The following is a 17103-nucleotide window of genomic DNA, read 5'->3' as shown; positions in this document are numbered from 1 at the left end:
CACAGTTACAGAAAACAAGGAAAACACAAAATGATGTATGAAGTATAAAAATAACACATCACCTGCGTAGCCCCTTTACCAGTATTTCGTGGCTGCTGAAGTTAAGGTTGCCTTTCATACATGCACATGTCAGTGAAATGATCATATATTAATAATAGTGAATGATATAAATCACCTCACACATCAGTGGGGCCAATGTCATCTCCATACATATCCTAGGCCCAGAGGATGGTTACTGCCAAAGTTCCCCTGCAGGCCTGAAGAGGGCAGCAGTGGTAAGCCATGTTAGATGTGGGACACAGTAAGGGTCACTGGGTGAGTTCCTGCCTCCTCACCCGGTGAGGATGGCAGCCTTCATTCCGTCTTTTTGTGGTTTCTTCAGCATGAGCTTGTACATTGGCTTAAGGGAGTACCAAACAACATCTGGGTGCACCTTAAGGGTGTTCAGCCAGTTTCTGGAGCCCAGGGTGTCACTGTAGGTGAGTGAAATCTGCCCTACCAGCCGGTGCCTCCTACCACTGCTGTGTGGAGCTGATGGAGATCAATGCTGCCGGTTGCTTATCTTGTAACTTGAGCAAAAGGCACCAAATCAAACTTTAGCTTCATAGACTTAAAATGTTGAACGCGACCGTGACTCGTAACGTGACACAAAAGTTGAGTGAAACATGTGATCTGGCAACGCAATAACAAAAGACAAGACCACTGAAATTTGAATTTTCTTTATTAGCAAAGCTTGTTAAAGACAAACCAGACTCTAAAGACAGAATGCAGAATGCATCAATATATTTTATTGACAAAAGATTGAATCAATTAACAGCAGACTTCAGGCCATGATTTCCTGTTTAATACTTCCACATCTACAACACGAGCAGCAATCGTACTGCGTCAGAATACGCCTTGTAAAACTGTAAAGGCTGTTTAGATTGTGTACAGACAACAAAACATTCGCAAACATTGTGTAAGCATCGACAAGGACAGCTAACATTCGAAGAGCGAGCTAAGTAAATGTACAGGTCTGCATTATGGTGCAAACTAAATAAACGGTCATGATTTCTCAGACCAAGCTTTCTGCGATAGTTTTGTTATCGGTGACATTTGGACTCAGAGAGATTCTGCAGCAGCACAGCGTCTGCTGCCTTGTAGACAAGTGATTGAAAACTGCTTGAAACATCAGCGGGAAGCAATGAATTACATGCAGCATCCCGCGCTAAAATCTAAAAGCTCTGCCCTAACAACAGCGTTACATATAAGGCTGTTGAATTGCACCTTAACATAGCATGCTTCTGCTAATAGCCTGTCATCTAGACAAGTAGAAGTCACATTATTTTACTTGTACAATTAGTCAAGATCTTTGTTTAATTTTGTAAATCCCACTAAGTCTACAGTTACAAATCTGGTTTCACACGCACAGATCGGTTTACATGCGCACAAATCTTGTGTGACCCTAAATTGACTCCGTAGTTTATAAACTGACCATCTCTTCAGGAACCAGAACTTAACACCAGGAAGATATGTGCTTTTACCAAGCATAAAAACAGCATAAAGTTGTTCAGAAGCTGAGTGATGGCTGACAGTTTGTTCCTAAGGGAACGTCCAATCTAACACCCGCATTTCAATGCTGAATTAATCCTAAAAGGGATAAAATCACTAACAGTGATTTAAACAAGCTTAAGTTCTGAACGTTAATGTTCTGTGATATTGCCACCTCCTTGAATTGACGGAAGTTTCTTTTGTTGGAATTTCACCTTTCAGTTAAAGCACAGATGTCTGAATGTTTTAAGGTTTTTGCCAATGTCTGGGAACTGTTGGGCAATGCTAGTTTTCAGGGCGTCGCTGCACCTCAGTTCCAGGTCAGTGATGTCCTCAGTTTCTAAACATTAATGTTCTGTGATATTGTGAAGCGAAGTTTCCTATTTGTGTTTTGTAGAGAACGGTCCACAGGGAGCAGCTTGAATAACATATGGTTTTATATATGCTCACCTGGGTACAACATTAGATCTAAACCCTTCACATGCTCTGTGTTAGAGTCAGACCAGCTACCAAAAGTCTAATTGCTTTAAGATTCAGTTTGAAGTGGTGCAGGTTTTTTCTTTTTACGATTACCATGTTTATCTTCACTGCTGCCTGCTCCTTCAGGCTCCTTTATAAGATCGCCATCTTCATATGCATTGCTGCTATCTCCTTTAGGCTCCTTTATAAGATCGCCATCTTCATATTCATGAATGCTTGCGCCTTTATGCTCAGCTGCTAACACCATCGCCAGGCGTTTGATCTCTTTGCTGGACTCGCTGAAACGCGCCATTGTTCCTTTGACTTCATCAAATACATTGTCTGAAAAGAACCAATTTCTCTTATCTCCTCTGTCGGCTGGGGCAGCATTAAGGTCTGGTTCAGCAGATTTATTCAGGTAGATGGACAAATCTGAGAGGAATGAGTCAGTGCTTGTCAAGGAGTGAAACACAAAACACATGACACGGTCTTCACTGAGTATTTCCTTGTACAGGTCTTTCTCAGACAGGAGGATCTTGGTTCCCTTCTTTTTCAACTTATCTGTGATTGCCATCAAGAGGGAGATTTCTTTTTCCTGATTTTCCATCCACACGTTCAGATTTGACCTAAAGAGGAAATTCTCATAATCATGGAGGCTTTTATCCAGCCCTGTGTCTTTTTCGTCACCTCCCCGGATTAACGGAAGTCTCTTTGCCAAGTTTTGTTGGAATTTCACCTTCAAGTTGAAGCACAGATTTCTGAAGTTTTTAAGGTTTTTGCCAATGTCTGGGAACTGTTGGGCAATGGTAGTTTTCATGGCGTCGTTGCACCTCAGTTCCAGGTCAGTGATGTCCTCCAGCACACACTGTGCGCGGTGCACTAGGTCTGCTTTTATCTGGCAGACTAGTTTAGCAGCTTCAGAATCAAAGTACGTCAGTGGCAACAGCCAGACCTTCAGTGGCACAACATGCGTCATGTGGGCCTCCAGGAGTTTTGGCAGGCTTTGGTAGACTTTTATTGATTCTACAAACGTTACAGGATTCTCCTCGAGGAAAAAGTCTCCGTGATATTTACAGGAGAATTCCTCCACGGTTTTACTGAACTTATCATCTATGCAAACTGAACCTTCACCCTCTATTGACACTTTAGGAATTTTCTGAATGGCCACCTTCAAGTGGCCCTCGATATTTTGACGGTCCTCGTCTTTAGACAGCTCACGGTCAAAGACAAAGAAGGCCTGAGCCCCATAAAGGACGGCCGTAACTACATGTGTTGCTACTCCTTTGGTTAAAATATCTTTATAATCAACATTGTCTCTTCCAAGATGATCCATTGACAGCTCCTGGACCTTTGTGTAAGCTTCGTATTTCAGTGTAACTCTGGCATGATTCTTTGATTTCACATCATTCTTCAGGTATTTCCCTGATCCTTCAACCTCAACCATTCCACTGAGAAAACTTGCCTTCAGTGATGCACTAACATTTAGTGCTGATGATTTGTCTTCTGTTGAATCAGATGTAATAATCTCAAAGTCACTATAGAGCTGTGGTCTTTCTCCCATAAATTGTGACAGGTTTTCCCGCTTCCACAGTGACAAACCTACAAGGGAGGAAGAGAATAATGTTCATGAGACATGAGAACCCCCAAGGTAATTATTACACAATCCACCCCTGGTCATTACATACAGAACAGTGAATTGGGGTACTGTCTGAGATTCTGCAGGTAATACAAAAACGAATAAGAAACCAGTAAACGAGTTCTCCTTCTTTCATTTTTTCCTATGCATTCACCACCCAAACACCAGCAGCCATCCAGAGGCTTTCTCAGCAGCATGTGTGACAGTTCTTAAGGGTTTCTTCCAGTCAGTGGCTGTCAGAATAAACATGCTATGAAACCTCTTGCGTTGTTCCACCAGCTCCTTGGTCTCCACATAGTTAAGCAGACAATTTTCTTTTTTATTTCCATATTGTGCTGGTTCCCTACTGAAGATGTCAGCTTGCTTTGCCTCTCAAGCTGATGGAGCATTGTCTGGTGGTATCTGCATCCCCTATACCAAAGTTTTAAATATAATGTAAAATCAAACGCATTCCCAAAAGTAAATATACATTCAAGCTTGAAAGTATTTACCCCCCTGCAAAAATTCATGTTACCAAGTCACTTTTATTGAACCAGCAGGTTTTTTAATAACACAGGCTTCTTGCAAAAGGCAATAAGACAAATGTACAAGAGGCATCATAGTGGAAAAAAAGATTATTATTGGAGCGCATTGCTAAAGATGAATGGGCACAAAATACCATTGGATACATGCAGAACGCTGGTCAGCTCTTATTGGAGTTTGATTCTTATAACACCTAATAAAAGGTTTTTATATTGATTGTTGAGAAGTGATGCACAATGCAGAAGATGACACTTTTTGTTTAAATGTAAAATAAAAGATGAGTAATCAGTTCTTTCACAATGATGCCTCTCATTTATAGTCCTATTTTCTTTGCGAGAAGTCTGTGTCATTTCCAGTCAAAAGAAATATAAAACAAAAACATCTACTGGTTGAATGAAAGTAAGTATGAATCATTTCGAGTTCGACTGTATATCTAGAGCAACACTATTACAAAGTGTAAAAGTGTAGCATCTCCTTTTGTTCTTACCAGGGACAAGTGTATCATTGCGGCAGTCATACAGCATGCCGGTGCTAAATGGCCGCCCAACTGCAGCAACCATTATTGTCATGTTGCTTTCCTTTTCCATTGTTCTTGTCCTCCTGCCTGTTGCTCCGTTTCACTGCCAAGACACATAAAGCAGCAATTTTCAAACAGTGTATGTGCAATTCATTCTCTCAAAAGCACTTGAACAGCAGGTCCAGGTCCTCTAATTCTGCTGTAGACTGAAAACATTAACACATGAATGAGACAATGTCCAGTTATTTACATCTACATAAGGAATTAGAAAATGTGAAGTTGGATGGGACATGGACTGGAAACTGATTAAAAAAACGACTATTGATGATTAGATTGAAGCATCAGGCGTGTCTTCTATATATGAATAAATCTATATTTTAAATGACGAGGTGCAGGGCAGGAGAGTGTTATTCCCTATAGAAGGAGCTTTTTCTGAATGGAAACATGAGTAGAAGCATGAAGAAGCTGGTCTGTCCTCTCCTGCTGCCTTCTCCTCTTGGTTTCTCTGCGGTCATATTTTAGCGTATGGCCCCTATTATTAAATGACTTGATCTGCTGATTCTGGCCTAAAAAGGTGACTCCTTTTTTCCTGTCAGAGGTCACCACAGTCAATGATTCACATGGATGTTTTTGGGCAAGTTTTTACACTGGATGCCTCTCTATTTATCTGGGCTCGGGACCAGCACAGAAGTCACTGGCTTGCTCCTGCTTCTAGGGTCAAACCCATGACCTGGGTGAGTAACCCAGGCAAACAGGTAAGTAAAAAGGGTTTAATACTAGCTCGTCGTCATGGTACATGAGTTTTCTCACATTTAACTAAGTGACACATGTTTTCTCACATTTAGTTAAATGTGCAAAATTCTAAATGTAAATGTTAAATGTAAATGTTAAATGATCGCCCAGTGTAAAATATTTAAGTAGACTCCATCCCCTATGATCCTAGATCAGTGAAGCTGATAGCTCCGCCCACATCTGACTCTGGATCGGTGCAGGACAATACTGGAGAGAAGCCTGAAGTCGAAGCCATCATGGCCGCCTCTCCGACTCCCTCCCGTTGGGGGAGATTGAACGGGCTGTAACGGCAGGTGTGCGGGCTGAGGCTCCGCTTCAAACTGCCGTTCTGTCGTAAACACCATTAATGGGGAGTCAAGTAGGTTTAAAAAGAATATTTCTGTGGCGCCGGTGGAGAATTAGTTGGCTAACTATACTAGCTAGCCAAAGTTACGTCCAGGCTATAAACGAAGGTTTCCAGGTAATGTATTCACGACAAGTCCAAACTGTAATTAAAGACTACAACTACTTTTGACACGTCACAATTTCAATAAAAATATCGTTATTAGTCAGACATCAGTGCTGTGTGAACGGCTCTTCTCCAAAGCTGAAGAGGCAGAGAAAGTCACGTTCTGTGGAAACTATTTTAAAATTAAAATTTTGGTTTAATAGAATTACAAACACGTCTCCTTGAGGGGTGGTAGCACCGTCGCCTCACAGCGGGTTCGATTCCTGGAGGCGGCCCTGGTACCTTTCTGTGTGGAGTTTGCATGTTCTCCGTGTTCGCGTGGGTTCTCCGGCTTCCTTCCACAGTCCAAAGACGTGCATTAGGTGGATTGACTACTCGCAGTTGCCCACTGCGGTCAAGTGAGCCGCCGTTCGTTCATCCGTCGTTCAGCCAGCCGCGCTTCAAAAACGTCTTGCGCACGTATTACTAGCTTTACAGCAGAGCACAAAACGCGCTCGTCGCGACTTCCTCTTTTCATAGCGAGACGTCGGTCTGTTTAAAATAGGGAAAACTACGAAACAAAATATTGCATATAGAGAAAAACTGTCGCCTAATAAAGATCTGTGTAGTTTTACTGTAAAATTAAGCATTTATTAGTAATTAAAAATACCATGTCATACTGTAAAATTTTATAATTAATAACGTAACTTTGGTGCATAGTTCCAGGCTCAGACCACTTTCCCCCTGATCTACTAGAGGTGTACTATCACCACACAAAAATCTGTCTATTTTTACTGTATAGTTTAGGATTTATTAGTATTCAAATCCACCAAGTCATACTGTAACTGTATAGGCCGTATAGTCAACTTTAATGATCAATAACTTGATTTTGTTGCATAGTTCCACGCCCAGACCACTTTTCCCTATCCTAAACTATACAGTAAAATACATGAATATTTGTGGGGTGATAGTACACCTCTAGCAGAACAAGGGGAAAGTGGTCTGGGCCTGGAACTATGCACCAAAGTCAAGTTATTAATCATCAAAGTTGACTGTATTACAGTATGACATAGTACTTTCAAGTACTGCTAAATCCTAAACTATACAGTAAAAATACATGAATATTTGTGGGGTGATAGTACATTACTAGTAGAACAAGGGGAAAGTGGTCTGAGCCTGGAACTATGCACCAAAGTCTAGTTATTAACGATTAAACTAGACTATACGGCCCATACAGTTACAGTATGACTTGGTAGTTTTGAATACTAATAAATCCTAAACTATACAGTAAAAATACACCGATCTTTGTGTGGTGAGTTTTTCTATATATGCAATATTTTGTTTCGTAGTTTTCCATATTTTGAACAGACCAGACGTGTCGCTACGAAAAGAGGAAGTCGCGACGAGCGTGTTTTGTGCTCTGCTGTAAAGCGCGTAATACGGGCGCAAGACGTTTTTGAAGCGCGGCTGGCTGAACGACGGATGAACGAACGACGGCTCACTTGACCGCAGTCATTGCCCGTAGGTGTGAGTGTGGGTGTGGATGGTTGTTTGTCTCTGTGTTGCCCTGTGGTGGACTGGCGACCGGTCCAGGGTGTAGCTCGCCTCTCACCCATAGCCAGCTGGGATCGGCTCCAGCACCCCCGCATCTGGGATAAAGCGGTGGATGGATGTCTCCTTGATGGCGCCGCTCCAAGCCTTCAGAAAAAACGCCCCGGAGCGGAGAAGGGCGCAAAATGACGCTCTCGCCTAGAGAACCGAGACAACTGCGCCCCCCGGTGCAAAATCACGTTCGTGGGGGAGGGACGCATAGACAGGTTTGATTAAATAACTGAACTAAACTGTGGTCCTGATCAGCCACGTATCAGTGAGAGTTTGATGGTCAGTTTGCTCTGATGCGGTTCTCACATATTCTGACTGTCATCCAGTGTGTCGATTTCAACCCAACTGTGTCAAAGTTGCTCAGTGATTCGCGAGGCTTCGATTTCGCCATCTCTAACGCTGGAATGCGCGCCTCCTCGTTGAGCTGTTTAGCTCGTTCTGCTCGTTCTGGAGCAAAAGTCGGCAACCTTTAACAACCCAAAGAACCACGTGGACCCGTCCTCGGAAAAGCACTGGGAGCCGCAACGTTTGTGCGTGTCCCTGGGGGTGACGGGTGACACGCGGGACAGAAGACACGGGCACAGACGCAGGGAAACGCAGCACAGCTGAGGAGGACGCACGAGAGACGTGAGGGGAGGAAGCAGATGGAGCAGCGCGGCATGAGACAGGAACGCTCACATTAAGAGAAACGAGAGAAGTGGTGTGTTTGTATTTTATCTTCATGACAAATTAACCAGTAGATGGTTTGGTTTTGTAAGATATCTTTCAATGCTGTTTGGTTTTTTTTACTTTTGGATTCGTTTTGCTTGTGAAAAAACGAAAAAACGGGTTCAATAGGGTCAGATTTGAAACACGTAAAACTTAATTTTGAATGTCTGAAAAACAGCACCTGAATCACTATAAATGCAGATTTGAATGTACATAAATTATCTTTGAAAAATTTGCAGAGACAAAAAATTAAGCCTTTTTCAGATATTCTAATCACGTTTTCAGATGTTTGAATCATAGTTTTGTATTCAAAACCAAAACTTGTATTTTCGGACATTCATACTTAGTTTTGACGTTTTTAATTCTGAACCTAATTTCACCTCATAGGATCTGTCTCTGTGTTTACTGCATCGGACCTAAACAGGTAATCTGTTCTCTGAACCTGTGCTTCAGCACATCACAGCATTAGCACCGACGTTTGAAAACAGCAGCATTCAGTACTTACATCTGAAAGTGTCCGTGTTCGTCTGAGGCTGCTCTGAACAAACTGTCTCAGTTGGATGCTCAGTAGAGCTCCACCCTCCGACACCATCAGAGAGAGGCAGGACTTCCCCGAAATCATCTGATCTATAAGAGCAGCAGAAATAAAACGGTCCGGTCATAGTAAGATGGGGTCAGAACGTACAAGCTCGTCAGAAGTTCTTCTGCAGATTCAGTTCACAAAGCATTTTTAAAGGATTTGTAGGGACATTCTAATATTTTTTTGATAGAATGTCAAGAATTACATCATATAAAAATCCTTCATAAAGAGAGCCCTTAATTTCAATATCTTCCATTAACATTGTTTTAAGTAAGTAAGTAAGTTAAATTCATACAGTGTGCATGGAGCATATGAAGCCTATCTAATAGCATTAATAGAGTAACAGCAAATAATTGCTGTAAGAAATAATTTCTGATCTCCTAGAAGTGAAAATGGAAGGAAAGGAAAATGGCCTGACCATTTCACTTCTGTTCTCTTATTATAAATCAGCTGATTTCCGGGAAATCCTGCCTCTCTCTGTTGTCAGAAGGTGGAGCTCTACAGAGCATAAAACTGAGAGGATGTTCAGAGCAGCCTCATACAAACACGAACACTTTCAGATGTAAGTACTGAATACAGTGATTTTTACTTGTGTTCAATTTGTAAATGCTGTGATGTGCTGAAGTAGAGATTTAATGTTTAGTAAATGATTACTCAAAGGCTGAGACACAACGTCAGCTCTCAAACATTCTTCATAATAGAAAAAATATTATATATAAATAGAAATAATTTTTCATTCACTTCTGGCTTGTTGTCGGCCTTGTTGCAGAGTTTGTTCCTCATCCACAGACAGAGATGAGAACCTTTTTACCTCTGTCCAGTAGGTGAAGCTCAATGGTCTACTTCCCACCGTGTGGAGAGATACAGTAGAAGGGCTAATAAGATACTATAAGAAATGTCTCCACAGGGTGAGGTTGAGTCTATGTGAAGGTGCTGCAGGGGAGTGGAAGCAGGAGTGAAACGCAAACAGTTTAAAGAGACATCCACATTCAAAATTAGGGGCTGTGATCCTGATTCAGAAACAGAGTCATGAGCACAAAAGGTCAGAAACCAGAGGAATAAATTTGAAATTGCTGAGGGAAGCCTCGATCGTCATCACGTTGATTCATCACTAAAATCTGCTCATCGCCACAACGTGGAAGAGGGGTCATGGTTCTGCCCTCTGTTTTGTCTAGAACAGCTACCGGTTTGGATCTCCTTCCCTCCATCACACAGAGATAAGTAATGACGCTGGCTGTTTTGTTGATTTTAGGTCAAGAGATGGACAAACAGCTAATAGAGGTGGCATCGCTTGGCCGAACATTCACCCTCGGCATGCTCTATAACCGCTGCGATGAGTCACTCTGCACAGGTAAGCAATGACATCACAGTCACACAGCTGGAATTATTAATGTAAGGGTGACTTAATTAAACACCCCACCTCCAGAGCATCCTTAATGTCTGAGAATTAAGGTTGTTTCTAAAGCCAGTTTTGACAACAGCATATGGCTCCTACATCGTCTTCAGTTTGAAAATGCATTTGGCAATTTAACATTACAAAGTGTCAATTCAGCAGTTGTTCACATATTTGTGCGGGCACAGGGGAGCTAGTGGGAAGTGTCTTGCTCAAGGACACACCTGGTGGAACCAACTGGGCTTGACCTGGAAACTTTCTGCCTCCCAGACCAACATTTTACCCAGTGTTCAAGACCTCCACACAGATGTATAGTTGTCTTCTGTGAGGCCTTAAACTGTGGCACTGTAAAGTGACTTAAGGTCATAACTAAATTAATGAACTTAATTTATCTATGAAAATGTATTAAAATATATTAAAATGTCTTTACAAAATTAAAATAAAAGATTTAATTAAACAAAAACAATCTGTTTAATGATAATTCATTGTCTATCTTTTTTGCAGGTTTTTCACTGTGGGACCACGACCAGCTGCAAAAGAATATTGGAGAGAGACCACAGTACAACAGCCAATTTGAGATCATTGCATCTGAGTCAAAAGAGGATAAATCATCAGCTTTAAATGTTGATGCATCTCTGGAGTTAAACGTGTTGCTTGGACTCATCAAGGCTGAGGGATCAGCTAAATATTTGGTGGATTGTAAGAAATCCAAGAATCAAGCCAGAGTTACACTAAAATATGAAGTTACTACAAAGTTCCAGCAACTGTCTATGGATCATCTTGGACCAAAAAACGTCAAGTACTGGGACATTATCACAAAAAGTAATGCGACACACGTAGTCACAGGCATTCTTTATGGGGCGCGAGCCTTCTTTGTCTTTGACCGCGAGGTGTCAGAAAATGAAGATTACTCAGAGATCCAGGGCAACTTGACATCTATGATTAACCTGCTCGTCGCTAGCTTAAAGTGTGATGCATCACTGGGAATAAAGGGACAGGACATTAGTGCTGATGACAAATTCTCCTGCAAATTCATTGGAGACTTTGCACTTGAGAAAAATCCTGTGACTTACCAGGACGCAGTACAAGTGTATCGAAGCCTGCCACAATTGCTGGGACCCAGTAAAGAAAATGTTGTACCATTGAAAGTGTGGCTGCTGCCACTGACATACTTTGATGCATCATTTTCTAAAGTCATTCCCGACATAAGCACAGAATTAGTGCACAAAGTAAAGTGTGTCCTGGAAGACTTGACCGACCTGGAAGTAAGGTGCAATGATGCCCTGAACACCAACATCGCCCAGCAGTTCCCAGAGATCAATCAAAACCTGCAGACTTTTAAACGCTGCTGTTGTGATTTCAAGAAGGATTTTCTACAAGCCATGGCAGAAAAATATACAACTAGCCAAAGAGGTGACGCAGCCGAATATGAAGAAATCTTTACTAAATTTGACACGAAAGAACTCACAAAGTGGCTGGATTGGGAAGAGAAGGAAATCTACTTTTTAAAATCTTTAATTAACATGGAAAACATTAAAAACGTTTTCTCTGAACAAGAGCTTGATGTTGAAGCTCTAAATGCTGACCATGCCATTTGTTTTGCATTCACCTCACTTTTAACTGATGATTTAGAGCAAATACTAAAAGCAGCCACTCCGCAGGATCCTGACCTTGACAGAGGATCGGCGTTCTCATCAGCACTGCGAGTTCTGGGATCTACAGCCAAACTCTTTGCTGATTTTGCTGAAGCCAACAAGACCAACAACCAAATGAGGTTCCTCACAGCAGGCTTAGCCGGAGAAAGAAAGGGTGCGAGGATCCAGCTTTACAGAGATGGTCGTCTCGTCAATGAGGATTTTAAGCCACCATCAAAGCCTGAGACACTAACAGAAGGTGGTGTGAGTCACAACAGTGTGACACTGAGCATTGGTCCATCCCAGTCTGGAACAGAGAGCATCATACGCTACTCAGTGGAACACAGTGTTAGTGGAGAAAATATGTGGACTTCGATGAGAGCAGATGCTGGAGAAGTCACAGTGAGTGGACTGACTCCTAACACAGAGTACATATTCAGATGCAGAGCGGTGACCTCAGTAGGTGTTGGACCGGCCAGAGAAACAGGTGGCTCCATCAAAACCTTAACGTTCGAGAAGTTTGTTGTTTCACCGGTAGTGCCGGTTCTGCGTAGCGAACCAGGGAGTGAAAACCCCCTTAAAACAGTTAAACCGGATGACAAGCTGTGTCCTCAGTGTAGTGGAGCTAGAACAAAGAAAACCATCACGGTCGATGCTTGCACAACATGTGACCTCCCACAAGAGTCACTGCGTCTCCTGGAGGACTTCACTAAGCTTGAACTTAGGTGCAGTGAGGCCATGAAAAGCGTAGCAGCCCAGCAGTTCTCTGAGATCAGTAAAAACCTGAAAATGCTTATAGACCTGTGCTCTAAATTTAAGTTGGATGTTTATCATACCCTAAAAAAAACAGAGTTCTCTGATGTGATCCACAGTCTGAGTGAGTGGATGGAGTATCAAGAGAAAGAAATTCAAACCTTAATGTTCATCACCAAAGACTTAAACAATATGAGATCTGTCCGATCTGAGAATGATGTGAAGCTGGAAGCTCAGACTACAAAGACTGTTGCATGTTTTATGTCGACCTTGGACGGACGTTTTGGTTCATACCTGTCACGTGTCTCGCGATGCCTAAATGATGAAGCCAGAGGTGACGTTCCGCCACTGCTGTCTAGTGAAGATAAGGAACCCTGGTTCTATTCACAAGAGCACTTGGATTCAATGAGTCTTAAAGCAAAGCTCTTCAGTGATTTTGCTGAGGCCAACAAGGACAATGAAGACATGAAGTTTCTGACACTGGGTTTAGTGGGAGCCACTAAAGGTGCAAGGATCCATCTCTATAGAGATGGTCGTCTCGTCAATGAAGACTTTAAGCCACCATCAAAGCCTGAGACAGTAACAGGAAGTGATTTAAGTCACAACAGTGTGACACTGAGCATTGGTCCAGTCCAGTCTGGAACAGAGAGCATCATACGCTACTCAGTCGAGTCCCTCGTTGGTGGAAGAGATGAATGGAAAGTAATCACATGTGATGAAACAGAGCCAGTCGTCACAGTGAGAGGTCTGACTCCTAACACAGAGTACTGGTTCAGATGCAGAGCAGTGACCTCAGCCGGTGTTGGACCGGCCAGAGAATTCAGCCAATCCATTAAAACGTTACCGAGCAGCCCTCCTGGGAATCTGCAAGCTAAAGCAGCTGGAACACAAATCGAGGTGACCTGGGAGAAACCGACCGAGGTTGGCCACAACGTCCAGATTCTGAACTACGTCATAGAGTTCACCAAAACAGAGTCCAGTGGAGCTCTCCATTGGAAGCACACAGTGTCAACCTCAGAAACAGGTCTGATTTCAGGACTTCAGCCACACACTGAATACAGTGTCAGGGTCCGATGTGACTGTGGGGGAACTGGTCGGAGCAAGCGAAGCAACCCAGTTAATGTCTGCACCACCAGAAGTCTAACAGAACTTCTGATATCCTCTTGCCAATGCGTACGGTCTGCCCCCCCCTCAGTTTACCAGCTGCCTCTGACAGAAGAGCCAAACACAGCAGGACACAGAATGTATAGCTTGGGAACAGGAACCCAGAAAAGTAATCGGACGATGATGCTTCTTGGGGCAACCGGCACTGGAAAGTCCACTCTCATCAACACAATGATCAACTATATACTTGGTGTTGAGAGAAGCGATGACTTCAGATTTACATTAATTAAAGAGGAACAGACGTCTGAAGTCACTGTCTACAAACTCCACCACCAGGAGGGCTTTAAAATCCCCTTTTCCCTGACTGTGGTTGACACACCAGGGTTTGTGACAAAAGAAGGAGACAAGCTCCTGAGACAGCAGCTGCGCCGACTATTCGCCTCTGACAACGGAGTCTGTGAAATTGATGCAGTTTGTGTTGTAGCTGCATCACAGAAAGATGCGTGTAATTCCCTGTTTTCCATCTTTGGTAAAGATGTGCTGGAGAATATCAGGGTTCTGGTGACATTTGCTGATGGGAAACGCTCCTCAGTTGTAGAGACAATAAACTCTGTGTGTGTCCCATGTCAACAGGGAGAGACCAACAAACCCACAGATCACTTCAAATTCAACAGTTCAGCACTGTTTGAATGTAAATGTTCAGGGTCTGAGCCAGTCGAGGAGGATGACAGCATTAATGAAGTGTTTTGGAGCATAAATGTGAAAAACTGGAAGAGGTTCTTTGCTGATTTGGGTCAAATGACCACCAAAACTTTGGTTCTGACAGAGGAGGTCCTTCAACTGAGAGAGGAGCTGGAGGATGCAGTCGATAAACTGCAGACGCTAAAACAGGGGTCGATAAAACAAGAATGTGAGACAGAGCTCACCAGAGCCCAGAACCTAGAGGTTGGTGTTTTCTTAGGCGGAGGTTTCTTGACCCACCTGCAGTGTCACTTTGTTGATATGGGTCAATGCTTCTCTCAGGGTTCAGACAGAGGCCCAAGGCCAGAACACGTCAGCCACGACATGGGAGGGGAACAAGCGGCGGCTGAGCCGAATGAGAGGTTCCTACTCAGTGGTAGAAAGACAATAAGGGTTCTGCTGAAGAAGAAGTTTAAGGCTAGACCAGTTCAGGATGAGATGAGGAGCTTGATGGAGATGATACAAAGGTGTTTAAATAGACTTGCAGAAATTGCACTGAAACCACTTCCACGCTCCATCTCAGAATACATCCACACACTGATTGAGAGAGAGCAGTGTGAGGCCCGGCCCGGATGGATTGGCCGGGTTCATGCCCTGGAGGTTCTGCTGGCTCAAGTTAGAAGAGAAGAACTCCAGAGTCCACAAAGCACAAGTCAGAAATGAGTTGACTGACTTGAATGACTATAAAATCCCACTGGTTGGTTTCAAGTCAGGGTGAGACTTGGTTCTGGCCACTGATTCTGCTCAGCTGCTGAGACATCACATAAACACATAACACATACATTCTGTGCTGTTTTGCAGTGAGTCAGTGAGTAAACAGTGACTGGTTGCTCCGGGCGAAGATGCGATTCACAGACATATTTACAGAGCTACGACAGTGGTGTGGTAGACATGCTAATGATGCTAAGTGCTGCTTATGTTGACCCTTTATAATAATGAGAAAACGAATGCGCAGCGGCACATACACATATGGGGATCAGTATATTTTTTGAGGGAAGGCACCAAAGTCCGAGAGAAAAAGAACGAGGTGTCAGTCGTAAAGAAATCCAACCCCGAGCAAGTTCTCATCAACAGTATTCTACTACAGAACTCTCTCACCCAGTGCACAGCAGCATCATACACTTGCTCATACTCGTAATGCAAGTCAGAGCTTTATAATAAAAATGTGTGTGTTTTCATTCCAGCTTCAGCGTTCACACACAGGTCATTTATAGGTATTCCAACAGAATGTAAATACTGTAGTTTGACTTCAATAAACCATGTAACTTGTGTTAGAACGGCGAGACCACTCTGTACACGTCTGATGTCTCTCACAGGGGAGACTCGGGGACTTCGTGTCTTTGCTCAAACACATGAAAAATCAGAGAAAACATTGGTTTTGGTCCTTAAATCCAATCGCTCACCTAATTGAATATTCGAAGTGTGATGGAAATTTTGCAATAAAGAAGCTGATGGGAGAGTTGTCTTTTGTGCAATTTATTGTAACAGAGAAAAATAAAAGATAATGGAGAGAGCAGATCAAACAGCCAGCTGGGGCTCAGAACATACACCACAGAGGCATGATGCAAAGATCACACAATCCTCCTGTCTCTCGGCTTTCAACTTGTCTGTACCACCTCATCCAGGCGGAGGCAACCATAAACTATGGGGCAGTCAAACAGAATGTCAGATACCTAAACTTGATGTAGAGAGAGAGAAAGATGAATCTCTTTTTGCAAAAGAACATTCAGTGCTGAACATAAGTCATAACCTATTTGATGACCGTATAGAATAAGAAAAGCACAGAAAGAGCATTTTCTGTTGAACTGATCACGGCATCGGTTTACAGTAAGTGGCAGAATTAAAGTCACATACAGGAAACACTAGCCAGCAGCAGTTTTAGTAGCAAAAGCAGCAGTATGATCGCTATTCTACTACAGTAGGTGGTTGTGTAAGTTACTTAAAAATGTGCATGATATGTGAGAGAGAAAGCGTCTGTAAGTGATCTAGTTGTACACAAGAAAACCAAGATGGCGGCGGCCAGATTTACTTACACATCTTATACATCTTTGTCCTTTAAACAAAGTGTGCGTTTTAGTACTAAAAGGGGGACAGTGGGGTTTCAGGCTAAAACCTAGAACCAGGAGTATCTTAAATACAGAGTAATGAAAGACAGAAACATCACATCAACAAAGCAGAAACCAGAAGATGTGCGGCATAGTCACGTGACAACAACACAGCAACAGGTTAATTAGAACAAACACCACTCGTACAGTCAGCGAAATAAAAGGCAAATACATTTACTGACCACTTATAAAGTCCCGGACGCCGCGCTCATATTTAAGGAAATCCCTCTCGTCTTATTATGAGCTGCTGTCCTGGCGCGGGCTTCACGCCGTTGCTCTCGCTGGCCGGTGATCAGCTGAGTCTCTGTCAAAGACACGCCTTCCTCCACGTGCGCTGCTGGCCATCAGCGACCCAATCAGACTGCATGCACCATCCCATCCCTGTCGCCGTGTGTGGAGACGTTTACATCCTCACACCTGCATCACTGACGTCTGACCATCAGAGAGGAAGGAGCGCAGGAAGAAGAAGGAGGCTGGGGCGAAGGTGGAGAACGTGAAGGCGGAGGAGAAGGTTGCAGAGGAGGACAAGGCGGAGGAGGAGGCGGCAGACGAGGCGGCGTATGAGGTGGAGAAAGAAAGTGGACGAAGAGGCAGCGGAGG

At 43.2% G+C, this 17103-nt stretch overlaps 2 protein-coding genes and 1 long non-coding RNA gene across 7 annotated transcripts; 2 read left to right on the top strand and 1 right to left on the bottom strand.

Moving 5' to 3' along the window:
* Nucleotides 1–703: 703 nt before the first annotated feature.
* LOC114854265 (neoverrucotoxin subunit alpha-like) lies at nt 704–16825 on the bottom strand. Of its 5 annotated transcripts, none has more exons than XM_029148521.3 (4): nt 16686–16825; nt 8699–8820; nt 4635–4767; nt 704–3588 (listed from the first exon to the last, which is right to left on the bottom strand). In XM_029148521.3, exons 3-4 carry the CDS (start codon nt 4732–4734, stop codon nt 2057–2059), a joined length of 1632 nt encoding a protein of 543 aa, XP_029004354.1. In that variant the 5' UTR covers nt 4735–4767; nt 8699–8820; nt 16686–16825; the 3' UTR covers nt 704–2056. The 5 variants fall into 5 exon arrangements, with proteins under 5 accessions (XP_029004354.1, XP_055359404.1, XP_029004371.1 ...); XM_055503429.1 differs by lacking the exons at nt 8699–8820; nt 16686–16825 and adding an exon at nt 6187–6338 and having other exon boundaries at nt 704–2136; nt 2188–3588; XM_029148538.3 differs by lacking the exon at nt 8699–8820 and having other exon boundaries at nt 16686–16824.
* Nucleotides 8054–8669, top strand: LOC129603434 (uncharacterized). The gene is made up of 2 exons (XR_008693317.1): nt 8054–8185; nt 8581–8669. It is a non-coding gene; the product is annotated as an uncharacterized LOC129603434 (long non-coding RNA).
* Nucleotides 9234–15855, top strand: LOC114854259 (uncharacterized). The gene is made up of 3 exons (XM_029148509.3): nt 9234–9335; nt 10026–10124; nt 10671–15855. The coding sequence occupies exons 2-3, from the start codon at nt 10034–10036 to the stop codon at nt 15059–15061; spliced, it is 4482 nt and encodes a 1493-aa protein (XP_029004342.1). The 5' UTR covers nt 9234–9335; nt 10026–10033; the 3' UTR covers nt 15062–15855.
* Nucleotides 16826–17103: the final 278 nt, after the last annotated feature.

Source organism: Betta splendens, chromosome 1 (assembly GCF_900634795.4).
Source record: "Betta splendens chromosome 1, fBetSpl5.4, whole genome shotgun sequence".
Classification (NCBI taxonomy): domain Eukaryota; kingdom Metazoa; phylum Chordata; class Actinopteri; order Anabantiformes; family Osphronemidae; genus Betta; species Betta splendens.
Note: the sequence above shows the minus strand (reverse complement) of the source record. Positions and strands in the feature narration are given on the sequence as shown.

Excerpts from the sequence above, each read along its gene's own strand:
- LOC114854259 (XM_029148509.3), top strand. The coding sequence starts at position 10,034 with ATGGACAAACAGCTAATAGAGGTGGCATCGCTTGGCCGAACATTCACC. Across the intron at positions 10,125-10,670 it reads CGATGAGTCACTCTGCACAG|GTTTTTCACTGTGGGACCAC; the intron begins GTAAGCAATGAC and ends TCTTTTTTGCAG.
- LOC114854265 (XM_029148521.3), bottom strand. The coding sequence starts at position 4,734 with ATGGAAAAGGAAAGCAACATGACAATAATGGTTGCTGCAGTTGGGCGG. Across the intron at positions 3,589-4,634 it reads CAATGATACACTTGTCCCTG|GTTTGTCACTGTGGAAGCGG; the intron begins GTAAGAACAAAA and ends CCTCCCTTGTAG.